Source organism: Bos taurus, chromosome 14, assembly GCF_002263795.3.
Source record: "Bos taurus isolate L1 Dominette 01449 registration number 42190680 breed Hereford chromosome 14, ARS-UCD2.0, whole genome shotgun sequence".
Classification (NCBI taxonomy): domain Eukaryota; kingdom Metazoa; phylum Chordata; class Mammalia; order Artiodactyla; family Bovidae; genus Bos; species Bos taurus.
The window spans coordinates 1633556-1660004 of record NC_037341.1 but is presented as its reverse complement, the minus strand read 5'-3'; the positions used below and the strand labels follow the sequence as shown (position 1 = coordinate 1660004).

Below are 26449 nucleotides of genomic sequence, written 5' to 3'. Positions count from 1 at the left end.
GAGTTTGAGTGAACTCCAGGAGTTGGTGATGGACAGGGAGGCCTGGGGTGCTGCGATTCATGGGGTAGCAAAGAATTGGACACGACTGAGCGACTGAACTGAACTGATACCAAAGCACCTTGTGTGATGAACTGCTTAAAACCAGTGGTAAGGAGAAAACACTAGAAGCAGAGATTATATGATGCACAGAGGATTGAAGATAGGGATGCCAGCAGATTTCTTGTCAGAAACAGTGAAGCCAATGCAGTGAAGCAATGTTTGAAATACCAAAGCACAAAAGCAAGACGAACAACTTGGAGTTACGTGCCCAGTGAAAACATCTCTGAAAAGTGAAGGGGAAATACAGTTTTCAGACATGCAAAAGCAGAAAGAATTCCTTTCTAAAATTAAAAAAGAAAAGAAAAGACAGAGGAAGAAAAGAAAAATCAAAGAGCTCTGCTTAATAAAGTAACAAAGGAGATAAAATGGAATCACAAAAGATTAATCTCTTCACAGAAGAGAAGACAGAAAAGAGAGGAAAGGAAAAAAGAACAGATGGACAGAGAACAGGGAAGGCAGGATGAAAGCCTTAAACCCATGCCACCTGCATTCACACTGAATGGTCCAAACAGAGGTCACTACTTTAGCTGCTGGAGACACAGACACCGGGCAGGCGGCTGCTGTCCAGCAGCTCCGGAAGGCTACCCTGCCCTTCACTGCTGCCCTCACTCACAGACGCTGCTCCTGCTTGGGGGCGATTGGCGCTCCCAGGAATTGGAAGGCACCTCCCACCTCTCAGCTCCTCCTGGGCCATGTGGCCTGGGTTGTCCCTTGAGGGATGTCCCCTCTGTGGAGCCTTTCCTGGTCCCACATGGCGACAACCTCCTCTGTTCGGAACTTCGCCGGCTGCCCCGGGCTTCCAGGTGGGGGGTGGGGGTCCCCTGTGGAATCACCGTCCCTTCCCTCCAGGTGAACGTCCCTGTCCCTGCTCCCCACCTCTTGACCCAAAGCCCAGCCACAAGGGCAGACTGCCGTGGGGTCCCCTGAGGGCAAGGCACAGTCCTCGCCCGGCGCGACGCAGTCCCTCTGCCCGACCTCTGTGGCCCGCGTGTCTGACCCGCTCTTTCCACTCCCTGCTGCGGGTTCCGGGGCGCCCAGGGCCCCTAGTGGGCTCCGAGTTAGGGGCGGGGCAGCCTCCCTTAGCAGCTCCTCCCAAGGCCCGGCTCCCGCGTGTGGCCACCGGGTGGCGCACTGGTCCTCGGAATATTCCCGACACAGAAGGAGCGGCGGCCGGATCGCTGGCCCTGCGAGGGCGGAGAGGGAGAAGCCAGCTTCGGCCAGGCGCCGGGACCTCGGACCTCCGACACTGCGACGCGCTGGATTCCCCGGGCGCGCGCAGCTGGTACGCGTAGGGCTCCCAGGCTCCGGGAGCAGAAGGGTCTTGCTCAAGACGACCTGGTAGGACAAAGCGGGATCCTAGAGACCCTGGGCCTGCAGGGCTTGGATGTGGGCGCTGGGTAAGGGCTGGCAGGGTGGGCGGGGTGTTCCCCCGGGTGGTCTCAGGCAGTCAGGTGGAGAGCTTGGCCTGCCCATCACGGCTGCACCCACGAGCTCCTGCGCCCTGCTTCTCAGGTCTCCCTCAGGAGGGCCTTCCTTGTCTGGGGCTGCAGAGGAGGGGCCTGGGGAGGGCCATGTCCCCTCCAGCAAGGCAGGGTGACGGCGGCACTTCAGGCCTTGTGCATGCTGCCAAAACTGGTTCTGGGTGACAAGCCCTGGGACTTGGGGGCCTGTGTGTGCGGATGACCGCCGCCCCCCACCCCCTCCACTCCGGAATAGCACTCACACGACCACACTGGTTTTCAGTCATTTATTCCAACGCTGGGCTTTGAATAGAAAAACAAACAGAAACCAAACAGATGAAGATGAAATCAGGAGGGAGCGGAAGGCCTCCTGTCCCCTCCCCCACCCCGCTGCTCTGGGAGGGAGGCGCCTCCTCTTGTGCCAGGGCGGCTCCAAGCCTTCAGCTCTTCCTGCCCCTGGGCCGCCCGCCTGGCCCCAGACCTTCTGCAGAGACCCCAGCCCCGGGTGTCTGAGCCTCCATGAGCCTCCATCCTGGCCAGGGAGAGGAGGGGGTGGGGCCCTGGTTCTGGGGGTCACAGGCCAGGGGCCCAGAGGAGGGCGAGGAGGCCGCAGGCCAGCGCCAGGCCGAGGTGGGCACTGGTGCGGGCGGGCGCGGCGCTCTGCCAGCTCTGCAGAGCCTCATTGCACAGGTCGCTATTGCAGCACAGGGTGGTCTCCTGGCCCTTGCTGACTTGGCCCTGCTGGTTGTTCGTGGGCGTGCACCACACTGAGCAGTTCTTCTCCACCAGGTTCCCAGACAGAGGCTCCACTGGGGATGGGTGGGCGAGGTCAGGCCAGGTGGCACCCCATCCCCCAGGGCCTCCCAAGTCCCAGCTTCCATCGCCACCAGGACCAGACTGTCACTGAGATCTCTTCCACCAGCCTCCCCAGGGATGATCCTCAAGCCCCAGGGTGCCCCACAGGGCCTCCTTCCCTCCCCCAGATGGCTCACCCCTGATCACAGTCTTGCAGAAGCTGGAGCTGGCTGAGCAGACCTGCGGTTTCTTGCAGTTGCTGGAGCTGGTGCACACGTGGCAGCGGAGTGCCTGGGCTGGGGAGAGAGCCAGGGCTTCAGCAGGCTCCAGGGAGCCCTCCCAGAGAGGCTGGGGAGACCCCTGCTAGACAGAGCTCTCTGCTGCCCCTGCCCTGGGCCAATCGCTCTGAGGTCCCCGGGCCCCACCGGGGCTCACATCTTGCACACAGCCCCGGGAGGCAGGAGGTAACGTCCCCATGGGCTGGGGCCCTGGCGCCTGCCCCTCCCCAGGAGCTGTCCAGCACTGGGCGTGTCTAGAGGACTGGCGAGGCGGCCAATATGGCTGCACTGAAGACCCTTCCCCAGGGGCATCAGAGGCTCTGGGGTGTGCTAACAGCAGCTCACAGGACCTGGCTGCTGTCCCCTCCCCGGGGACTGTCTCACAGCGGGCAGCCCACGGTGAGGACCTGAGGCGGAGTTGGCACCCTGGGGACTGTCAGTTTGGCCATGCTGAGCCTGCAGGGGGATGGGCGACCCTGGGAGGGCTCTGGGGCCTGGGAGGGCATTGGGGCTGGCCTCTGGCCTCTGTCTTTCTCGGGGAGAAGCATATCAAGACAACCCCCAGCATTGCTCCCTCTCCGCGTATCTGATTCTCTAGGTTGACTCTAAGATTCTCTGATTCTGAAATATTGTAAGTCTGTGATCCCATGAAGTTAAGGTGCGGGGTTTACTTTGTTCTAGCCCCCGCAAGCCCAGGGTTCTCCGTGCCTAGAGGGAAGCCACTCCGGGCTTCCAGGGTCTGGCTTCCCACTCCCCCAGCCCCCACCCAGCCCTTCACCTGGCCCAGCGGCTGCAGCCAAGGCGACGAGGAACAGCAAGACTGTCTTCATCTTGGGGCGCCTCTGGGAGCACTGGCGGCCCCCCTTCTCTGGAGGCCTTATAGTTGGGACAGGTGCTGGTGGGAGGGGCGGGGACCTGCCCCACCCTGCCTGGCCCACACCCTCCAGCCCAGCACATCCCTGCCTGCCAGCTGCAGGGCTCTCTGTCCCTCTCCACCTCCCACCCTCTCCCCCCTCGTCAGGCTGTAGACAGAGGTGTCAGCTGGGTCTTCAGCTCACTCTGCTCTCACCCTCTGCCCAGCTCTGGTCGCTGTCTCCGACCCCCACCCTCAGATAGGGTCACAGAATCCCAGGTCTGTGCAGGTGCCCTGGGGGTGCCCAGTGCCATGTTCGGGCCGGGGTGGGAGGAGGCCCTAGATTCTTGGGCTCCAGGGGCTCAGGGTTGCTAGGTAAACCACCAGGTCTCCTGAGAAAAAGACCCCAGCGTCGACTTAAAAAACAGTCACAACCTGATAGTTGAGAGCCTGGTGGGCTATAGTCTATGGGGTTGCAAAGAGTCGGACATGACTAAGCAACTAACACACACACACACACACGTTTTATTTGGTGGGAATGTTTAGGACTTCAGGCCTGGAGGGCAGCACCTCAACTGACCCTGAGAGAACTGCTCCAAGGAGCAGGGCAGAGAGGAGTCAGCTTATATAGGAGTTTGTAACACAAGGCGTGTAGTCTGAACATCCGAAGTATTTCTTGTGAGTTAAAGAAAACCGGTTATCTCGAGTTAAGCATTTTCAGGTTTTCCTCTGTATGGGAAGATGTAACAGTCTGGGCTTGCTGAGGTCATTCCTTCCATATGCACCTCAGCGACCTGGGTATCTTCAGTGCTATCACAGTGTCTTCAGTGCTCACTGCGGGGAGTGGCTGCAGCCCGGTGGCTGCCGGATGGCAGGTATCCTTCTCCTTCCTGGTTGCCCTGGATGGCTGGAATGGCTCTTGACTGTGATGTCCTTGTTTCTCAACCTGGAAGCAAAGCGTTCACTAAGTTGTCTGGACCTGGGTGAAAGGGGGACGGAGAAGCCCTCGGGGCAGGGCTGTGGATGCTGGATGTGCTTGCAGAGAGGTGGGCACCACAGTTGGGGGGGGGGCATGTGATCCAGTGGGACCTGGAGTGGCAGAGGAGGGGCAAGGGCCGGGCTGCTGGGGAGGGGGCGGTGTGGAGGGAAGAGTCAGGCCCTCATTGTGACGGGTGCTGTCTGTGTCTGCTTTGGTCCTGAGAGGCAATGTGCTCTTCCCGGCCAGGCCCAGGGGCCCATCTGGTGCAGGGTTTGCCTGGGGGTGCCGAGCAGATCCCCACCACCATCCCACTCTTGCAGTGTTCACAGGAGGGACTCGGGCCTCTCGCGAGAGGTTCCTGCCCCCCTGCCCCTCTGCTCGCAGGTTTCTCTGTCCACTTGCTGGCCTTGAAAGTACAAGTGAAGTCGCTCCATCACGTCTGACTCTTTTGCAACCCCATGGACTGTAGCCTGCCAGGTTCCTCTGTCCATGGGCTTCTCCAGGCAAGAATACTGGAGTGGGTTGCCGTGCCCTCCTCCAGGGGATCTTCCCAAACCAGGGATCGAATTCAGGTCTCCCGCATTGCAGGCAGACTCTTTACCGTCTGAGCCACCAGGGAATCCCTTGCTGGTCTTGGGACCCCACCACTTCTTTGTTGTTCCTGGAGAGCCTGCTGGGTGGTGTGGGTGAGACGCACAGAGGCAGGCCGTGAGGACCACGGGTGGGGCTGGAGCACTGACGAAGGTCAGCCCTGGGCCCTCGCCAGCAGCAAGCCTGCCGATGGGCCTGCCGATGGACACGCCCCTGAAGGTCTTGGGGCAGGGCCTGCCCAAGGCTCCCTGAGGCACCGGCTCAGGCCTCTCCTCCCCGAGGCCCCCAGCGAGCAGACGGCTGAGCTGGCCTCTGCTCTTCCCTGCCATGGTGGGGCCGAGTCAGACTGCAGCGGACTGCACAGAGCTGGGGGCCCAAGCAGGCACTGCCTGCCTGCACGGGGCCTGCAGAGCCCGCCTGAAGGTGGAGGGAGTGTTCCGGTGCCTTTCGGGACCCCGGGGCACAGGAGGGGGGCACCAGAGCCCATGAGGCAGCCCCACTCAGCCTGCTGAGCCCGAGAAGGCTGCTTGTCCTGAGGGCTGATCCCAGGGCTTGTTTGGGGGTCCGGACTGAGAAGGGGGGCAACGTGGGGCTCTCATGCCCTGATCCAGAGAGAGAAAGTCACCCCGTGCTCTGGGGCCTCCCCACAGGCAGGAGGCAGGAGCGGGAGGGAGGGGGCCCAGGAGGCCTGGGAAGTGGGCGCAGTGACAGGGCGGAGACTGGCAGGGCTGGGGAACGCAGGAGGGGCCGGTGACTCACGTGGGCCCGGGGGCACGGACACTGCTGGAAAAACAAGTTTAGGGGATTGGATTTCCTGTCAGCCCCGTGCTGCCGCACAGTCGTGGCTGGCCGCTGGGCAGTGGGATCCCCGCACGTGGGGCTGGGGTCCCTGTACCCCGTGCCCACCTCCGGGGCGGTGGCTGTGTGCCCTGGTGGCAGGGCTGCTCACTGGAGCAGAGGTGGCGTTGGACCCTGCTCTGTGGGGAGGAGGCCTTTGCCCTGGACAGGGCTCTCGCCTCTCCTGGGGGCTTCCTAGCAGAAACATCAAGGCCAGATACCCTTTACTTGTGGGAGAAAGTGGGTGATCCCGATGACAAGAGCTCTCAGAGGACTGGGAGTTACCGGGACAGTGCAGTCAGGGAGGGCTTCCTGTAGGCAGTGACCTGGCCACTACAGTCTTGGAGGCAGGATTCAGGGGAGAGAGGAGCCCTGAAGTTGGTCTTTCATCCTCTTTCACTGGTAAAGAAATGAGGGGCCAGAGAGGACGGGGCTGGCACCAGGTCACCTGGGAGTGGGCAGAACTTGGCACTTCTCTCTACCATCAGTAGCCCTTCCTTCCCTTCCTCCTGCTGCTTTCTGGGGCCCAGCCCTCCCGTCAGCCTGGGTCCCTGGCCTGATGGTACCAGCAGGCATGATAGCCAGGAGAGGCCTTGAAGGGGAATCACCCCTCCCCCGCCCCCCTGCTCTGCTTGTTCCCTGGACTCAGCAGGCCAGGAAGCCAAGACAAGCCCTGCCCCTGCCTGCTCCCTGCCTCCTTGCCCTCCTCCCCAGTCTCAGCCTGGGCACGGGACAGGACTGGGCCCAGACCTCCTGGCGATCAGGACCACAGAGCAGGAGGGTGGCCCAGAGAGGGAAGGGCCCGGCTCAGCGCAGCACAGTGGCCAACCCAGGCCTCCTGGAAGTGTAGCCCTGGGAAGGCCCCCAGGCCCATCCTGGGCTGAGGGTGGGCACCGGGGCGGGCGAGTCAGGCCCAGTCTGGACCCCCTAAAACCCGGTGCCGGGACAGGCTTCTTCAGCTGCAGACCACTACAGGGGCAGCATCGCCCAGCTGTACCCCTAGATTTCCCTCCTCCTCAAGGTGCCCAGTTCACCCTCTCCTTCATTCCTTCAACCGAGCTTTAGGACTCGGCACAGGCCAGGCACAGAGGGTGAAGTAGAGACCAAAACAGGAGAGACAGGCCTCTGGGGCCCCCGACTCGCTGGGGAGGTGTGGGGGTGCACCTGCGATCTCTGTGTGTGCCGCACGTGGGCGTGATGCCGCAGAGGCCAGGGGCCTGGGGAGCTCCCCCAGGGTGGAGTGGGGCAAGGACACGCCGGCAAGGGAGCCAGGGCCTGGCTCAGAGGCCGTGCGCGGCCTGGGGATCAGGCTCCGTTTCTGTCTTCCTTCCTTCACAGCTGGAGAGCCATGACTTCCCTGTGAGTCAGGCCTCCGATGACACGGCGTCTCTGACCTGCTCTGTTCCTGTAAGTCCCACACCTGCCCACGCTTTCGGGCCCCTCAGTGACGCACAGAGGCGTGGGAGCAGAGCGGGCCTGGCCCCCTGGCCGGGGCTCTTCCCCCGCCCAGGCCCCCCTGCTCCTCCCTCCTAGTCAAGGAGAATCACCTTGTCACCCAAGGCCATGGGCCAGCTACTTCCCAGGGCCTGAGGTGGGCCCCCACCCCCCGTCCTAGCCCGATCCCGGGGCCACCAGCTGCCCTTCTCCAGGGGCACTCCTCCGACTCTGAGTGAGGCTCCCAGATGCCCTTACTGTCCTCGGGCCAGGCTGGGGGATGGGGCTCCAGGCTGGCTCTGCCCCACTGTGCTGGCCTCACCTACCTGCAGGGCCCTTCTTTCCTGCTCTGCTAGATGGGAAATCCAAGGAGTAGCCATATGGGAAGCCCTTCCCTGCCTTGGGGCGCAGCCTGTTGCCAGGAATGGCCAGACAGGAGCCTTAGCTTTCTGAGGGCCAAGAGAGACAAACTCTCCTGGGAGAGCCCTTGCAGGACCCCTGCCCACACCAGCACCTAGGACAAGCCCTGGGCACCTCTCCGTGGAGCCCTGCATGGGCCCTGACTGTCAGCTCCTCTGGGCTGCATCCCTGAGAGGACACCGGAGCCTGGGGATCTGGGTGATGAGGGTGAAGCCCTCAGGTGTGAGCCGTGTCCTTCTTGAAGGCCTGGGTAGAGGTTCTAAGGTAGTGAACATGGAGCCCTTCTCCCCTTCCTCCCTCGCTCACTGCCATCACTTGCTCCTAACACCTACCCACCTGCCCATGCACCCATCATGCATTCATCCATCCATCTATCCATGGATCCACCCACCCATCCATTACCCATCCATCCATCCTCCCCACCATCTATTCACTCATCTGCCTCTCCATCCGTGTAGCCGCCTATCCTTTTATCCAGGCATTCTTCCATCTTCCGTCCATCTATCCATCCATCTGTCAATCCATCCGTCCATGTTTCCATCTCCCCGTCTAACTATGCATTCATCTTTCTTCCATCCATCCATTACTCTGTCTGTCTGTCCATCCATCTACTCATCCAGGACTTCCCTGGTGACTTAGATGGTAAAGAATGTGCGTGCAGTGCCAAAGACCTGGGTTCGAGCCCTAGGTTTGGAAGGTCCCCTGGAAAAGGGAATGGCCACCCACTCCAGTATTCTTGCCTGGAGAATTCCATGAACAGAGGCACCTGGTGGCCTACAGTCCATGGGGTTGCAAAGAGTTGGACACTACTGAGTGACTAACACACACACTCTCTCATCCACCACTCCATGTACCCATTTATTCATCCATGCGTCCATCTGTCCATCTGTCCATCCATCCACCCAGCCACTCATACCACTCACGTGTGCTCTAGGAGATAGTTACAATGATGTCTCTCTATGTCCTCAGTCCTCTTCCCTTTCTTAATTATGTACACGTCTAGTCATTCTCAAAGGCCATGGAGTGAGACCTGATGGGGCTCTAAGAGCCTTAGGTCTGTGGGTAGTTGGTGGGCAGCTCTGGGATTTGCAACACCTGAAATGCAGATACTCCCTTTTTACTTAAGATTGCTGCAGTCCATGGGGTCGCCAAGTCGGACACAATTGAGCAACTGAACAGGACTGATACGTGAAACAGGGGAGGAGGAGGCTTTGGGAGGACATCGTTGACTATAACCCTTAAGACTGTAATAAATATTAATGAAAATCATGGGCCCTGCTGGTCTGTCCATCTTTGGCACTCATACCTTTTATCCAGAGCGTTATATAAATTCCTTTCCAGGACAACCCTCCACCCTCGTCTCTCTGTCCCTTGCCCCTTGGGAACAAGAAATGGCCCCTTATTTGGAGATACGACTCTTTAAACCCCAGTGAAACACAGCCAGGACGACCTAGAATTTTCTTACAGGTTCTGTGGAAATAGCTGATGAAACTGTGGAATGGGGACTACTGTTTTCCCAAGCGTGTGTTGCGGTGAGAGGGCTTCCGCCTGTCATTGAGACCCAGATTTCACACGTGGACAGCCTCTCTTCAGATCCTGCATTTTACCGACAAGGTTCCTGGGTCCGGGATGATGGGGAACAGCAGCGTGGCCCCTGCGGCAGCCGCGCGGCCTGGGAACTAATGGCACGCTGTCCTCACGTGACCCGAGTGGAGGAGACCTGGTGTCTGCTGCTGAGCGAGAAACCTGGACCCGCCCAACCCAGCTGCTCTCTGCTTTGCTTGGGGCCTTGGGGGCCCGGTGCTGGCACCAGCCTAGTCCAGGGGTGTGCGTGTTGTTGCAGCCTGCTCTGGGTGTGGGGACAGGCCCTTGGGCAGGGAGGTGGGTCCCCACCTGGGCCTGTCAGGAGTTCAGTCACAAGAGCTTAGCGGATCAAGGGGTTTGTGTCATCTTAACTTGGTGATGTTACGTAAGAGGGGAGCAGGGGCAGCCCCCTGGGGAGTGGGGGAGAACGTGACTTGTGGGGGGCCCTGGAGCCCCAGGGCTGTGCCCAGGCCAGAGGAGGCAGCTCTGAAAGTAAACCCCAGGACACATGCAGGGCTCAGGGCTCCAGGACCCCCGCTGGCCAGTGGTCTCTCTGAGCTGGTGCCTGCCCTCCCACCGTGGCTCTCCCTTAGGGACATCAGGAATAACAGGCCGCAGCCCCACCCCCACGCCACCCAAAATGCCGCTCCCTAAGCCAGCAGCAGGAGCAGGGGCTCGAGGGTGAGAACCGGCCCCCCACCCCGCTGTCCAGAGCCTGTCCTGTGGGGGCGTCTGCTGCCCGCCCTTCGGCCTCCTGCCGGGGGTCAGTCCTGCCCCCCTCCAGGTTTTTGCACCTGCCACCCTGCTGCCTTCCCGCAGTCAGGATGGCCACCACAGCCTCGCCTCTGAGCCCTCCAGCCCCGGTGGGAAACCGCGGGCTCAGCTCGGCCTGTCGGTCTGTGGGCCGTGGCTCCCGTGTGTGTCAGTGTGGGGTCCTGCCATGCGGGAGGCACTCTCCGGGGGTCTGCGGACTTGAGACAGGGTGGGGGGCGGGGGCGGGCAGCTGTGGACAGGGTTGGGGAGAACTCAGAGAGGACTCAGGCTTCGGTGCACCACTTGGCCCCAGGAGCAGGCGTAGGGTGGGATGGGCGGTTGGGGGCGGTCCAGAAAGCTCTGAGATCTGAGGACAAGTGAACGACTTCATCCGGAAACAGTCTCCTCGCCCCACCCCCTCTGCCGAACACAGAGGAGGCGGACATGAGTCGTGGGGTGGCGTCCATCGTGGTTTTCCGCTGGGACTTGTAGGGGTGGGGCCTGCCCCAGAGGGAAGGTTGGTCTGACAGGAGAATCAAGGAAGGAAATTTCCACTTTCCTTAAGAAGAGAAACCCCAAGCTTCTCAGGCTGGGCGGAGTGGCCCAGCCCTGAGCTCCAACTTTGCTGCGGGGATGGCCACCCTGCAGGGCCACCTCCTCCTGGGTCTCCAGCCTGGCCTGTGCAGGCAGCTTGCGCCGGAGGCTGGGACGGGCCCCGAGGGAACCCTGACCACCTTGGTTCAAGGCAGGGCGCCCACAGCCTGTCTTGTCCTCCACACAGCCCAAGATGCAACGGCAGGAGGAAGCCCCATGAGAGGGCAGGCCCCCTACACCCCGCCACTGGCCTGAACCTCTGCTGTCCCGCACGTCCTGGGACTGCTGTGACAGAATGGCCACCACTGCCCTGTGACAGGCACAGCGGCCCTGCAGTGGCTGGGGACAAAGGCCCTGGGGCCAGAGAAGGGCCTTCCTCCCTTTGGGGCAGGAAGGGGGCTCCCAGAGGCCCTGGGCAGAGGGGCTGGGGAGCAGACCATCGGGAGAACTGGAGACCTTGGGGCCTGGAAGGAGCCCCAGAGCTCTGGGCGCCTGATGTTCCCCAATCAGGGAGGTAGGGTGGGCAGGGGAGAGGGGCGCAGAGCTGACCACCTGCGCTGGGGGAGGCTGAGGCTCAGACGGGCACCCCACGGGCTGCCATGTCAGCCCCCCAACTCGGGGTTTGTTGAGAGTGTGTTTCTGCCACCCTGGCCAGAGGGCTTGGGGACACCCTGCTCTTTGAGGAGCAGAAGTGCTTCTTCCCCACCTGAGCATGTGTGCTGAAGTTCCCCCACACTTACAGCGTGTCCACCACCTGCCTTCAAGGCACGGGGTTCCCCAAGACGAAGGACGGGAACCACCCCCCGCCCCAGACTCAACATCTCAGACTGAGCTGAGAGCAGCCTTGCAGCTTTATTCCTTCTCTCTTGACATCCTGGGGGAAAGCCCCTGGGGAGATAGGTCCATCCCGCAGTGGTCAGCCAACCTGGCAGGGGCTGGCAGGGGTGCTGATGACTTTCCAGAAACCCCATCCCACCCCTGGACTTCAGCACCCCGAGCTCCAGCGTGAGAGCCCGAGGAGGCAGGCCCACTGGCCCTGAAGATGTCCCCTGGGTCTGTGAGGCATGGGTGCTCCAGCTGAGCAACGAACAGGTGGACGGGTGAGCGAGCGTCCGCATGGGGCATGAGTGGCCGGAGGGGCGCGTGCAAAGCCCTGCTCTCAAGTCTGCCTTCGCCTGCACAGGAACGACCAGAGCGGGGGTCGCCGTGGAGCACAGGGGGCCCTGAGAGGCAGGGCCTGAGGGAGAGGGGGTCCCCAGGGGGAGCCCCTCAAGTGGGCTGGAGGGGGCTGGGGAGAATCCAGGCGCCCTTCCCACTGCTGGATGGTCAGGGGACCCCCGGAACCCAGGAGAAGGCTGAGTTGAAGGTGTGTCCAAGCTGATGGTTCCCTGTGGCGGGGAGAACTGCTCTTGGGAGGGGGCTGGTGGGGCCTGGGGGAGGCAGGGAGGAGAGACGGGGAGACAAGTGCTGTAGACGGACCCCACACAGGCTGCGAGGGCTCGGGTGAGACGGCTCAGCAGGCCGCCCGGAGCAGAGCCCACAGCAGGCTGGCCACAGTGGTGACCCACAGGGCGCCTGGGCCGCCTGGCAGGCCTGTGGCTGCGCTGCTAACGCACTGGCTGTCCCGGCAGCAGGAGACAGAGAGGGCCAGGCCGTCCGAGGTCACGGTGCTGTTGGGGCAGGTCGGGGCGCAGGACTTCATGACCAGGACGCCACTGGGGCTGGCTGTGGAGAGAGGGGCAAGGGCCCGTGGGTGCCTGCTCCACCACCCAGCTGGCCGTCGGGGAGGGCCTGCCGCTGGGGCCCCAGGCACCGCAGGCACAGCTGGCTCCGGGCTCCGGGCTCTCCAGTGTGAGTGTGTGTGTCTCCCGCTCACACCGGCTCCTCCAGGATGCCCAGGGCCAGGGACTGACAGTGGCTCCCACGCCCTGCCTGTCTTCCCAGCCCCTCTGACAGACGTCGGGGCGCTTCTCTGCTCTGGGTTTCAGGCTCCAGAGGGAAGGCCAGGCCCTGTGTTCACCGGTCTGTTTGTGGGTCTGGCAAGCCCTAGAAAAGGTGGGTGGGGGCTAGAGGACAAGGGGCAGCCTGCACATTTGCCTTCAGAGCTTCACATCCCTCGTGCAGGGAGACAGGGTGAGCTGGGGCCCCGGGGAGTGAGCAAGGCATTTTGGCAAGATGCCTTCCTCCATGGACACTGGCTCAGTTTCTGCACCTGTCCTGGGGGGGATGCTGAGCGGGGCTCCTGAGATGATGGTGCTGGCAGCTCAGAGCCCAGTGGTGCTAGGTCAGCGTGAGTCACTTCTCTTAATGCACAACGCACTGGAAACTGTGAGCCCGCCCGAAGGGGACTCCCGTTCACAGTCGGCCCAGAGGCTGGAGATTTCCTCGTCTGGAGAGTGTGGATAATCAGAGAACCAACTGTGCAATTGTTCAGGGCTAGATGGGTTCATCTGTGAGGAGCACTGAGAGCAAGCTGAATAAGCATCGGCTTTCGGCCGGCATGGCTGGGTGCCATGTTTAGGGTGCTGTCATCAGAGCCACCGGTGCCAGGAAGGCTCTCGCTCTCTAAGGCCAAGGCCTTGGCCAAGGAGGACAGAAACGCCTGCTCCCGGAGGGTCAAAGTTGTGCCCTGACCAGGAGGGTCATAGGCCAGTGTGACCCTCTGAGGGGCATCGAGCAAAGACCAGCTTGCCCAGATGGGCAGCTGTCCCTCCCCAGGAAGCCCCTGGATGCGGGGGGCGCCCAGGGCTGCACACTGGATGGGGTGTTTCTTTATCTGTACCCCAGCAGTGGATTCAGTTAATTCAACGATTAATTGCAGCTCTGCTGAGTTATTTGGGTAAGGAGCTGTGTTTCTGTGGGCAGAACATAACAGGAGTGGTCTTGGTGAAACCAGTAGGAACTTGGGGGTCTCCTGGATACAAGCCCATTGGTGTCCTTGCTTCTTGTTTGGCCCTCCTCAAACTCCAAAGAGCAAACTCGAGCAGCTAATGATCAGGACGACAGAGCCAGGGTGGCTGACTCCTCTGGAAGGGCCATGGATGACACTCTGATGCTTGTCCACAGCCAGTGGGGGATGATGACTACACTGACCAGAAGCACTGGACTCCAGATGGCTTGAAACCAGATGGTCAAAATTCCAGAAAATCCCGCAGTTAAAACTTCTCCACCAACCCATGACCACGCACCTTCCACCCTCGTCCCTAATGTTGCCTTTAAAATTGGCCTTCGGGAAGTTTGGGGCTTTTGAGCACGAGCTGTCCATTCTCCTTGCTAGATCCTGTAATAAATGCTAACTTCCCTTCATCACCACCTGGTGTGAGCAGACTGGCTTTGCTGCGTGTCGGTTGAGCGGACCTGAGTACTGTTTGGTAACTGGCTAACCCATTTCTGAGTTACAACTGAGAAGACACCTCCCAGTGTGGCCACGTCCTCCCCTGAAGGCTCTGAGCTCTAGCTTCCTAGCTTGAGGAATGGTGTATTAGGCGGGGCTGTCAGCGGACTGACTGAGAAGATGACTAATACTCTGGCCTGGCGCCCAGTAGGGGCTGGCTCTTTGCAGCGAGGACCTCTGCGGGGCCACGGTCTCAGGCCCCTCCTCAGCAGATCCACAGCAGTGGAGGCCCAGAAACCACCGCAACTCCCAGGGTTGCCCAGCTGCCGTCCTCATGGTCAGATGAGAAGACTGAGGCTTGGGGAGGACTCACAACCTCCTGGAGGCACGCTGGGTGACACAGGGAGCACAGAGCAGTGACCATCCCACCCCCGCCCAGGCCTGACCCGGCCATAGGGTCCTTGTCCCCCCACTTGCTGCTCCAGGCTCCCCTGCACCACCCCCTCGGGTGGGGTCTCACTGCTCCGTCCCTACTTCTCAGTCCGGGGAACCCCTGACTCAGGTTGGGCTGAGTCTGACTGCTGGCTCCGGAAGGGATACTCAGGGAGTGTGGCCTGGCCAGACAGGGGGATGGACAGACAGAGGGATGGTGAGGGGCAGGTGGGAAGTGGGGTGAAGGCAGAGACAGCAGACCTGGGGTGTCTAAGGGAAGCCCCCGACCCCGGGATGGAACTGTGCACCTTCAGGGTGTCTAGTCCTATCCAGGGTGAGAGAGCTGAGGTTCTTGGGGCGAAGGGAGCGCCAGGGGGCATCCTGGGCCTGCTGGGAAGAAGCAGCGTCCACCCCCCTTATTCCTTCTTACTTCAAGGCTCACTATGTCCTGGCCACCTCTCCCTAGTAAGCCCCTTGAAGCCAGCAATCTTGTGGTCCCTGCCTCACACCAGGGCCAGAGGCAGGGGCACCTAGTGGGTACTCAGGGCCACCGGCCAGGTGATTTGGAGGGGGAGTAGCTCGCAGCTGCGGCCCTGGCAGCCGGGGCTCTGCCGGGAGCAGGGCTCGTCCCCTAGTCCCGAGACAGGGACATGCTCATGCCTCTGGGTGAGGTCTTTCTCTGCCTGACAGAAGGGGAGGCTCCAAGAGGCATCAGAGGGGTGCCCTGCTCCTGCACGGTGTCTCTGGGCTGAACATGGCTGATGGCCAGCTGGGTTGGGGGAGATAGACCCCAGCATGGGTCCCAGCCCTGCTGTGCACTCACTGGGGCTCTGGGCCAGACCCTATGACCCTGTCATGTGTCCTGGCTGCAAGGGCCTCTGTGTCATTGGGACTGACAAGGGGCGATGGCCCAGAGGGTGACCCCTGTGAGGCTGCCTGGATGCCCTGCTTCATGTGGGGAGCCTGGGGGACTCTGCGGGGCCTCTGCAGACATGACCTCAGTGGCAGCAGCTACCTGCAAGGAGGAAATGGCAGACTACTCCAATATTCCTGCCAGGAGAATCCCATGGACAGACGAGCCTGGCTGGCTGCAGTCCATGGGGTCACAGAGTTGGATATGACTGAGCGACTAAGCACACACTTGCAAGGGGAGAGGGTGCCTCCTTCCCTCCCAGAATCGGACCCAGATGCCCAGCCCGCATCTCTGGGCCCTCACGCAGTGCCCACGTCTGCCCCTGCCCCTCACATCTCTTCTCTCTGAGGGGCCCCCTTCATTTCAGATCTTTACCCAATCTCTGCCACCCATCCAGGCCAGGCATTCCCACTGAGCAGACTCCTGCCATGTGACCTCCTGGGGCCCCACCTGCACCCTGACCCTGCCTGTCATTGGCACCACCCGGCCCGTGGCAGCTCAGACCTGAGGAGGAATCCCAGGAGGTAAGAGGAAGGCGTGGGCCTGCCCTGGGGAAGGCAGGGTCCCGGTGTGGCTGGGCAGGCAGGCGGGGGGCCCGAGCACAGTGCAGGGTGCCCAGGTCAGGGGTCACGGGTCCTGCAGCCCACGGTGCAAGGCAGGCAGCCCGGGAAAGGCACACTGGCTGAGCTGCCGACCAAGGCCAGGCTGTGCAGACGTCCCCTCCAGCCCCCTGTCCCTGTCTTGGTGAATCCATGGGCTGCCTGCTCCCTCCCTCCCAAATACTTTACATTGGTTTGTTCTTAGTCATTCAGTCGTGTCCAGCTCTTGGTGACCCCATGGACCTTAGCCCGCCAGGCTCCTCTGTCCATGGGATTCTCCAGGCAAGAATACTGGATTGGGTTGCCATTTCCTTCTCCAGGGGATCTTCCCAAACCAGGGATCAAACTCCGATCTCCCGCCATGCAGGGACTCACTCAAACCAGGAAGCCGGCACTGGGATCTCAGGGTGACAATGTTGTTGGGTTGCTGAAGGAGTTTCTCTTAACCAGCCCTTGCATGGACACATGAAGTCTACAAAGAAGGATGGGTCCGTCCCTTCCCCTACAGCCCTGGGTGGGCCTCACTGCTGGGTTCCTGCAGGAGGACATGGTGTCCCCGGGGTCCGGGCTGGGCCGAGAGGCCCACGTGCAGGAGGTGGGGCCGGTGTGGGTACTCACCGGCCCGAGTAATCACACAGTACTTGTCGGGCGGGGCACACTCCACCAGAGGCTCGCACTGCAGGGCCCGGGCTGGGAGGGAAGGAAGCACAGGCCCGTGGTCAGTCTGGGCTGGGGGCTCGGGCAGCCACGGCGGGGGGGGCTCCCTGGGGGCCTGGGGCTGGGCTGGTGCCTCCTCTCCCTCCTCCTGCTCTGGGGGTGTTCCCGGTCAGTCTGGGCCAGGCCTTGGGCAGCCATGGCAGGCAGGGACCCTGGGGGCCTGGGCCTGGGCTGGGCACCTCCTTCTCCTCCTCCTGCTCTGGAGGCGTCCCTGGTCCCCTGAGATGAGCTGTGAGTTCGGGCTCTGCTTCGGGACAGTTGTGCCCCACAGGCCCCCTGCAAGTGCCAGTCTGGCAGCAGGAGTGTGGGTGGAGATGGTGGGCAGGGCCTGCAGGCAGCCCCCAGGACAGAAGCGATCAGAGTGCTCCTTCTTGGCCCCTGTTCCTCTCGGCCACAGTGTCCTCGCCTGGCCCAGGACTGCTGCCTGGACCGGAGGACCGAGGCTCTGAGATTCTGCACACAGCAGTGCTACGGGTTGCTGACTAACAGGCGGGTGGACGGGGCGTCTGCAGCAAAAGTCCTGTCCCAGCCAGCCCCAGAGTGCTGAGCGCCTGGCTTCAAGTCCCACAGACATGGAGATGGGGACAAGGCTCCCAGCCTGGAGACCCCACAGGCCATGCAAGTGTGGCCGACAAAGGGACAGCATGTAACCCGGAGTGGGCTGGAGTGGGGCATGCACTGGACACGCTGTGGGCACCTGGCCGAGAAGGACTGTGGTCTTCATAGAGGGAGGGGCCGTCTGGGAAGGCTTTCTGGACTGGGTGGCCCCGGAGCTGGGCCGGACAGATGAACGGATTTTTATTTGTCATCCAGGGAAAGAGCTCTCAGGCAGAAGGCACAGCATGGCAGAAGCCAGGCCGACGGGGAGCAGGCTGGGAGGCCCCGGAGCTGTGACAGGACAAGGGGCAGGTGGGACCTCCAGAAGCCCCTTACTGCAGTGTGGGGGCTGTGCTGCAGGAGAGGGCACCTCTCTGCCAGGGCTTTGGGCAGGGGGATCTGTGGGGGTCCCTGGGGGTTTTCTGGGAGGGGTGCCCTATGGGGGTGTCCTTGCACACACGGATCGACTGATGTCAAAACTCTCCCCTCTACATGGAGAGTCGGGGTGCTGGCGGCTGTGCCGTGGGCAAGCAGGAAGGCCAAGCTCAGACCCTCAGAGCCTGAGGCTCGAGGCCATCCTTCCCAGGTCAGTGTTCTGGAACTCCCCAAGAAGAGGCCTCTCTGCCTGAGGGTGAGCCCCAGCCATTCCTAGTTCCCCATGTGCAACCAAGTCCTGGGTGCTGGTGGGCAGGGGACACTCTGAGGTGCCTCGGTTTCCCCCACAGGGTCCAGGTAGTCCCCATAAGCTTGAGCTGTGCTGAGCCTTAATGGGTTAATGCTCCCAGGAAACCCAAGACCAGAGGTCACCCTCCCCTCCTTGATTCCCACCGCTGAACTGGGCCTCCCAGCACCGGCTCTCCACTCCCACTTCCACCTCTGCACCAGGCTCTCTTTTGAGAAGTGAACTTGCACACTGCCTGGGCCACCGAACCAGCCTCACGTCCTTGCACAAATGTCCATCTGTCTTTCCAGGCCTCCCAACCTGGGGCTGATCCCCAAGGAGCCCCCTTCCAACTGCAGCACCCCCTTGCTGCCACCCTACACACCCGCTCACCCCTTGGCCTTCCCCAGACAGCACCACCTCCACACCCGCCCCCCAGCCAAGCTGGGGGTGAGGGGAAGTGTTGGGGCTAATTACCCCTGGGTGATAATTATTCACTTAATAATCACAGGCTGTATCACCCCTCCCCAGGCCCCATTTCCGGTGACCTCAAAAGCTGCAGGCACTGATGTTCAGTGTCATAAAGCCAGGTCATCAGGTAGGGGCAGAGCCGGGGCTGAAGAGGGGTGACCAGTTTCTTTTCCTGGTTTAGCACTGGAGTCCCACCTCCCAGAAATCCCAGGGAAACAGAACACTTGGTCCCCCTGGCTGGAACCCGGGTCCCCTTGCCTGGCCCAGAGCTCTGCAGCCTCAGACTGCTCGCTGCAGTCTTTTGTATCCACAGGAGGCAGATGTTCCAGAAACCATGCCCCAAAGGGTACCAAGGTCTCTGTGTCTGGCTGGTCAGGGAGCAGCCTCAATGGCCTCTCCCCCCACTCTCTAAAGCCTCACACCAGGCTGACGCCACAGACCCTCAGACTGGAGCCAGCCCTGCCCGGCGCCGCCCACCCAGGTCAGCATCCCTTACCCAGGTCAGTGCACAGCGTGGCCAGAAGCAGAAGCACCAGGAGTGGCCTCATTGTGGGGTATCTGCCAGCTGGGACTGAGGAAGAGCCAGCAGCGGGCGCCTTTATATGGCTGGCTTCCCGGCCAGAGCAGACCTAGTAATTTAGCTGGAGATGAGCTTGGGCCAGCCAGGCCAGCCTGACTCACGCCGCCTGGGCTTCTCTTTGCCCTGCCCCCACGGTCCCCAGGGGCTCTCAGAAGGTCCCCTGTGCCTCCGTTCCCCTCTTTCTGTTCGGAACCATCCATCTCCCTGTCTCTGCCATCATCACAAGGCCCAGGTTGAGCTGGGAAGAAAGCAGGAGGTGCAGGCTGGTGTCTGTGGTGACAACCTGCTCTGGGAGTCTTAGGGACAGGGTCCTTTCTGGGGTTTGGGGGACACAGTCCCCCAGAGCTCTTCCAAGTAGGCATAGCCATCTCTCCCATGCTTCTCCCCTGAGCCAGGGCAAGCAGGGAGGCTCCAGACTCATTTTAATGGAGAAACTGAGGCATCACAGGCTTCAAGCTGGCTTTGGACCACCTGGAGCTCTGCTAAATGCTGCTGTGATTAGGAGACCTGGGCGGAACCCGAGCCCGCATTCCTAGCAAGATCCTTGAGGAGCTAGTGCTGCTGGTCTGGGGGCCAACTAACCAGAGGCGAGCAGAGCCAGGGGGCACCTGACACCCTGTTGGGAGGTGTGACACTGCCCATCAGGCTTCCAGGCCAGGCTTGTGGGAAAGTGGGTGACCAGGGTGCCCTGGGGGGTGCAGCCTGCTCACAGTGGGCGGCCCGCGCTTGGTATCTGGTGGAGGGCGCTCACATCTCCTGATGTCTCACTCCACCCGCTCCGGGGGCCACCAGCCTCTCTCCCCTGCAGTCCCCTCCCCAGTGACCACAGCCACCCTTCTGGATGCAGCTCCGACTGGGTCTGTCTGCCCAGTCAGCGCCGTCTGCTTTGAGTAACTCTGCCCCCGCGTCAGCCCCCAGGGTGGACCCCCACTCACCTCCTGGCCCTCCCTCACCCAGACCTGCCAGTGCCCATGGCCCTCTCCCCAGCTTCCCCTCCCCGGGAGAAGTGTGTTGTCTAGAGCGCCCTCAGACCCCGCTGCCCTGCCTGTGCCCTCAAGGTGCCCACCTGGAGCCTGTGGCCTTTCCCAGTCTCCATCCTCCTGCAGAGAATGGGCTGAGCTGCTGAGCACAGGGCAGCTGTCGGTGGGGTGGGAGGTGGAGATGTCTGGGCTGGGGGCCACACGCATGCATGTTGGGCCCCTGCAGGGCAGGATGGGTCAGGTCTCCAGCTGGGGCCAAGCTCTCTCTGTGCAGCCAAGGAACCTGGAACCTAAATTCACACTAGACTGTTGTTTCTTTTCTTTCTTTGCACACGTAACCCATGGGATCTTAGTACCCTGACCAAGGATCGAACCTGTGCCCACTGTGTTGGAAGCGCAGAGTCTTAACCACTGGACCACCGGGGAAGTCCCTGTCCAGTTTGTTTTGATGGTACATTTGTCAATGATATTTTAGCTTTTCTAATGCTTCTTTTAAAACATTCATGTTTTTGGCTCTATGGTGTGTGGGCTCCCATTTGTCCCAGGCCCCAAAAGATGAGGGTGGGTAAGGAACCAGAGCTCTCCTCACTTCCCCTAAGACTGTGGGAGACACTGGCTGAGCAATCCTGGCGTCCACTCCATCCACTCCTCCCACTCCATTTTCCCTCCTAGCTTGGTGACCTCCTGTGGCCATGAGCCATGGCAATGGCCAGGCCTTGCGCTGCAGCCCATGGCTTCCCTGACCTGAAGCCCAGTCTTGCCTGGAGCTGTCCTGACAGACAGACTGGACTCTGAAGCCTGGGTGCCTTTCCAGATTCTGCCTGAGCACTCAGCCCAAGCCTGAGCAAGTTCTTTGATCTTCTTGGAGGAGCATGTGGTTGGGAAGTGCAAGATGGGGCCCAGACTGGAGAGTTCTATTTGGAGCAGTGAGCCAGCCAAAGACCCAGCTTAGGGTCCAGAAGGCGGAGGCCAGACACGGCCTTGGGTCTGTGCACGCAGCAGAGAAGCTGTGGGAGGCAGACAGCACCTGGAGCCCCAGCCCCACTGCTGCAGGTGGCTAACAGCCACTTGTTCAGGTGTTGCTGACTACTGCTCAGTGCCAGGCTTGGGTCCGGGGGTGCAAGGACGAGGGGCTGGGGGTGGGGAACTGGGAGAGCCACAATCAGAGATCAGTCATTCGGGGCACACACAGGGCAGCCGTGTGCATAGCCTGGAACAGATTCCAGGGTGGGCTGCATTTTGAAGTAGGGTGGGGAGGGGGTGCTCTGAGGAGGAGGAGCCAGGGCAGAGCAATAGGCAAGGGAGGCGGACTCCCAAAACCCTCCGACAGGCAAGGTCAGAGGGGTCTCAGCCAGCGGGCACAGCGCTCCTCAAGCTGAGGTTGATATTCCTGGGGACCTGTGAGAGCTCCTTTCCCCTAGTAGGTCGGCATGGAAAAGCACAGGCTCTCTTCTGCAGCAAAGCCTCTGCAGTCCTGTGGGGTGGGGGTCTGAGAGGGTCAGCTACCTGTAGAGACCTCTTCCAGGGAGGGGGTCCTCTCCTCCCCACAAAGAGAGCAGGAGGGCAGAGGCTGCCTGGCCCGGGTGTGGGCAGAGAAGTGTGTCCAAGCACCTGTTCACCCAGGGGCTGGGGTAGGGGGAGAGTCTACCCAGAAGGCATCTAAAACTCACTCTTCTACAAGCTGGGTGCTCTCCCGTTAAGGCTTAGACTCTCAGCACAGGCCAGTTAACATAAGGCCTCCTCAGGCTGGCACTGCCCTCCTCTCCCCAGAGCGGCTGAGAGGAGCCTTGGAGCATCCTGCCCCGCACACCTGTGGGGCAGGCGAGGAGGCTAAGGTGACAGTGAGGCCCGAGGCTGGACACTGCCCAGAGGAGCTTGATCCCACATCTGGGAAAAGACCTTGGCCCAGGGACAAAGCCCAGGGCCTCCCCATAAACAGGGGGCTGAGGCCTGCTCCTGCCCCTTCCCTGCTTCCTACCCAACCTCCCACCCCGTGCTGGGCAAGGGGCAGTGAGGTCCCAGGTGGGATTCGGACCCCCCAGAGTTCAGAGGTTGGGAAGAGGGTGTTCCTATGTCTATTCCAGCAAGGAGTCTCCTGAGCCCTGACCCTGGTCCCACTCTGGGCCCTGACCCTGGTCCCAGTCTGAGCCCTGACCCTGGTCACACGCTCTGAGCCCTGACCCTGGTCACACGCTCTGAGCCCTGACCCTGGTCCCACTCTGAGCCCTGACCCTGGTCCCACTCTGGGCCCTGACCCTGGTCCCAGTCTGAGCCCTGACCCTGGTCACACGCTGAGCCTTAGTCCTGGCCACAAAGAATGGAAACTCTTCTCGTCTTAGGGCTCATGAGCAGAGTGCTGGGAAAGGAGAGGAAGGCTGGCTTGCTCAGGGGCACCAGGTACCTCACAAAGGGCTTAAGCAGTCAGTGGAGAGTTCAGGCTGGTGGGTCCTGGAGTGTCCTGAGCAGAAAGCCATGTGTCCTGAGTGACTCTGGCACCCGCCCTGACCAGTCTCGCCTCCTCCCTCCCTTCCTTCTCACAGAGCCTGGCCCCTGCTCCCAGCACTGCAGCCTTCTGTTTTCCCGCAGCAAGGACAATTTCAGCTTCTCCATACCTATCCCTAAGGACCCCTGTCTTGGGGCGGGGTTCTCTGAGTGTCCACGTGGACAGGACTGTCCCAGATGCCTCCTTCCAAGGTGAGACAGAGCGAGCTGCAGGATGAGATCATTCCCTCTGGGTCCCCCCATTCTGGGTGGGCAGGTGCTCCAGTTCCAGCTGGTCTGGGCAGCAAGGAGCCAGGGTGCTAGGACGCCTGGGCCCCTGAGCGTGGGCAGCTGGTATTTTCCAGGAGCGGGAGGGTGATAAACTGGATAAACAGGGGTGTCCCAGCAGCTAGCATCCTGTGCGGCACACCCAGGACAGCCTGGCACTCCCTCCCTGCAGGTTGGGGCTGAGTCACGGAATGGGGGCCCTGGAGGTGGGCCAGGAAGCTCATCAACCAGAGCAGGGGCCAAGGCCTCCAGGAAGTGGTGCATGAGAGAGGCTCCCTGTCTGAGACTGTGCCCTTGGGTTCTGTTGCAGCAGCACGTCATGGAAACTTTGGCACACCCTGGGCAGAGCCTGGCCGGGGAATTTCACTCTCCGTTATCCTGTTAAATGTAATGCGAAGGAACAGCCAAGTCAGAGGCAAGCTCCTACCTTCCAGCGTCCAGCTCCTTCCAGCACCCCCTGCTGGCAAAGTGGGAGTGTGGCAGGCAGTGTCGCTGCCAGAAGCTGTGCACCAGTGGGGTGTGGAGCTGAGCCTGGTTCACCACCAGCAGTGAGAGTAGCAAAGGGAAAGTCACTGAATTGGACGGCCTGGGTCGCGGTGGGGCAGGCAGCTCCTGTAGGAGCACTTGCGCCCGGCACGTCGTCTTCAAGGTCAGTGCAGGTCCTGACAGGAAGACATCTACCTCGCCTCTCTGGCGGGCGGTGACTCAGACCAGCAGGAGGAAGGAAGATTTTCTCCCCGCCCGGCAGCAGCACAGCCAATGAAAAGCCACCTCGGTGTGAACTCCCAGTTTCCTCCAGTGGACGTTTGGTTCATAACGGCCCCTCCCCTCTCCCCTTCTCCTCTGCAAAAGCGGTTCGTCTTTGGTTTTCTAGACGTGCAGTGCGTATAGCTCACCAGAGCTGCGTTCTTTGCCAATCCCAAATTGCGATCCTTTGCTGTTCCCGAATAAACCCATTTGGCTGGTAAATAATGGCTGCTTTATTGTTAGCAACCCCTTCCCCTGGCAGAGACCACACGGCCCTCAGGGTTCCATCAAACCTCGGGGAGTGGAGTGGACTGACGCTCCAGTTCAGGACTGGGAGTGTTATAGAAACCGTGGCGTCGGAAAGAGACAAGCGGCACTCAAAGATGCAGAACTGTGGGGAGCGAGCTCCGCCCATGGCAAAGGTCATGAGGAAGGAGGCTCGGCATACGCAAAGGTGGGATCGAGCCTCAGGAGTCCCCCTGAAAATTCTCGAGCATCTACCCCCAAAACCAGAGTCTGCCTACTTTCTGCTTTGTGCTTTCACCTACACCTCTGACTTTACGGGGGGCTGTCCCCGACTACCTCTCTCTGAAAAAAGAGTTAGCTTACAGCTCCAGTTAATAATTCCTGGGTCTGACAGTGTTTCAACCTACAAACTCCTTTGGAAATCCTCTAGCCTGCCTGAATAGGTTTTTCCGGCCACATGTGATTGTTCAGAGCCTCCCAACTGTGAGAGGCATGAGATGTTCTAAACTGTCTAAAAACAGATTCCTTTGAGTAGTTAAAAGATTGATTAGAAATTGTATTGGTGAGGGGTTTTTCACTTATTGAGCCAATGTTTGCTGCTAAGTCTCCATACCCCTTACCTACTGTGTCCTTGGCGGTGTATTGATTGATATAATGGGTGTATGGAAATGTAAGTAGTAGCCTCAATGTTTGTAACCTTGGACCCTTGAGTTAATTCTTTTCTTGATTGAGCCCACCTCACCTTTGCCCTATAGGAATGCAGCTTTGTCCAATGCTTTTTTGGAGGCTGGTGCCTGACTTTGGAATAATCACCTTTAGAGAAAAATAAGTTCCTTAAAATGTTAACAGGCCTCCTGGCCAGAAGATGATGTAAATCACCTGAACTTTTGCATATGATAAGTTTGAAAGCCTGGCTTTGATTAGGACCAGGAACTGCTGTCCTTGCATGACTCCACCCCTTCCCCCATTATCCTCTATGCACAACTTAAGGTATAAAAAACTATTTTGGAAAATAAAGTGCGGGCCTTGTTCACCGAAACTTGGTCTCCCCATGTCGTTCTTTCTTTCACCTTCTAGCTGAATTTTTCCTCTGAGGCGGGGAAGCTCGTCAAGCCTACTAATTTTGCCTGGGCTTCTAAGATCCGACCGGGGAGGCCTTAGTGTCTCCTCTCCTTTGGGAGAACGGGAGGACGCCTGCGGCCTTCGTAGGTGACGTAAATTCCCTGCTTTGGAATTTTATTCAGCCTCTTTTCTCCACTAAATTTCCTCACTGAGCTATCCTCATCCTATTACTCTTTATATCTTTGATAAAATATTTAAATAAATAGGTTGTCGACGCCGTCCCCGCTTTGAATACCCTGGATCAGCCGGGGCTGGACCCCGGCACAGAACAGCAGGGTTTATTCAGTACCGGTGCCCGCTCGGCAGAGTTACTTCCAAAGGCTGAGTGTCCTGGCTTTGTTCTGGGTGTCTTTTATACACCAGAAACTTCTAGCTCAAAAAGCTCAGATCCCTCCCCTGCAACAAGCAAGCAAGATCACAGAAGCGAAAGTGGTGATTGATGAGCAGCAGCTGTTTAAAACAAGATAAGGGAAGAGAAAGCAAAAGGTTGTTACTTTCATTGGGGCCTTTGATCTCTCTCCCGTCTCAGAAGACCCCTCTGAGGGCGTCTTGGGGCTGGCCTGGAGCATACTTCTTGTCAGGCTTCTGGGACTCCAGAGGGTGAGGCCACCTAGGGGCAGGAGCAGGATGGCTCCAGGGCCACACTCCCCATCCACATGAGGATGCAGGGGATAGCTGAGGCCACGCTTGTCCAGGGAGTGGGCTGTCTCTGCCAGGTCCAGACCTTCAGCTCGTGCCCCTTCCCAGGTGGGGGAGGGTCTTGAATGGGCACCGACATGGCAGAGTGGGCACAGGGTTGCCACCTGTCTGTCCCCAGCTTGGAGGATGCCAGGAGGAGAACCTTGTGTCTTTAACGCTGCCCTGAGGTTCTTCCTCCCCAGCGTTCAGATGCCCTCTCGGCTGGCGAGGGTCCTGCTCCTAGCTCCACCCCATGCAGTTCACACCACCACTGGACCCCCTCTGCCTTCCTCTGCCTGCTGTGCCCATCTTGGGGCCTGCTACCTGGATGGCCCACGTCACTGTGGGGCAGGCGGCTCCTGCAGGACCGCACCTGGGCCTGGAGAAGCCCGCTGGCCCCCCCAAGGGTGGCACCACCTTGCTGGTTCTGCTGCAGAGGTCTAGATGCTGGGCACGCAGGGCCTTGGCACCCCCCGGCCACCAGGACCCTGGCAGCTCTTCTCAGTCTACAGCTGGGAGACAGGTCAGGGAGGACAGGTAAGCTGGAGACAGTGAGGGCCGCTGCACACTGTAGTCATGCATTTATTCACTCATCCCACAAATATCTGTTTATGTGCCTCCTACACGCTGGGCACTGTGCCCAGCCTTGGCCCCTGTGTCTCTGAACACACTCCGCACAATCCCAGGGAGCGGAGAAGATCTAGAGAGGGGTCTGCATGTGGCAGGGGCAGCAGCCCAGAGGCCTGACTGCAGCTGCGGGCCCTCAGCAGTGGGGCCTTAAGCAGGCTTCCTGCTTCGCTCTCGTTCTCACCAAGGAGTCCCACCTGGCCAGCCCTGGAAGAGCTGCACCCACAGCAGCACCCACAGCTGTGCCTGAGGTTCCCAGGCCTGGTCGGCACTTCCTGGCCTGGACCGCATCTCCCCTC

At 60.5% G+C, this 26449-nt stretch overlaps 3 protein-coding genes across 3 annotated transcripts; 1 reads left to right on the top strand and 2 right to left on the bottom strand.

The window, feature by feature from the left end:
* Nucleotides 1-850: 850 nt before the first annotated feature.
* On the top strand, nt 851-24762 carry LOC100848939 (uncharacterized). The gene is made up of 5 exons (XM_015474368.3): nt 851-902; nt 990-1156; nt 1258-1437; nt 22502-22655; nt 23041-24762. Exons 1-5 carry the CDS (start codon nt 851-853, stop codon nt 23280-23282), a joined length of 795 nt encoding a protein of 264 aa, XP_015329854.1. The 3' UTR covers nt 23283-24762.
* LY6D (lymphocyte antigen 6 family member D) lies at nt 1833-3471 on the bottom strand. The gene is made up of 3 exons (NM_001076517.1): nt 3411-3471; nt 2552-2650; nt 1833-2368 (listed from the first exon to the last, which is right to left on the bottom strand). Exons 1-3 carry the CDS (start codon nt 3460-3462, stop codon nt 2133-2135), a joined length of 387 nt encoding a protein of 128 aa, NP_001069985.1. The 5' UTR covers nt 3463-3471; the 3' UTR covers nt 1833-2132.
* On the bottom strand, nt 11511-19173 carry LOC104973965 (lymphocyte antigen 6E). The gene is made up of 3 exons (XM_025001992.2): nt 18898-19173; nt 16574-16645; nt 11511-12402 (listed from the first exon to the last, which is right to left on the bottom strand). The coding sequence occupies exons 1-3, from the start codon at nt 18947-18949 to the stop codon at nt 12191-12193; spliced, it is 336 nt and encodes a 111-aa protein (XP_024857760.1). The 5' UTR covers nt 18950-19173; the 3' UTR covers nt 11511-12190.
* Nucleotides 24763-26449: the final 1687 nt, after the last annotated feature.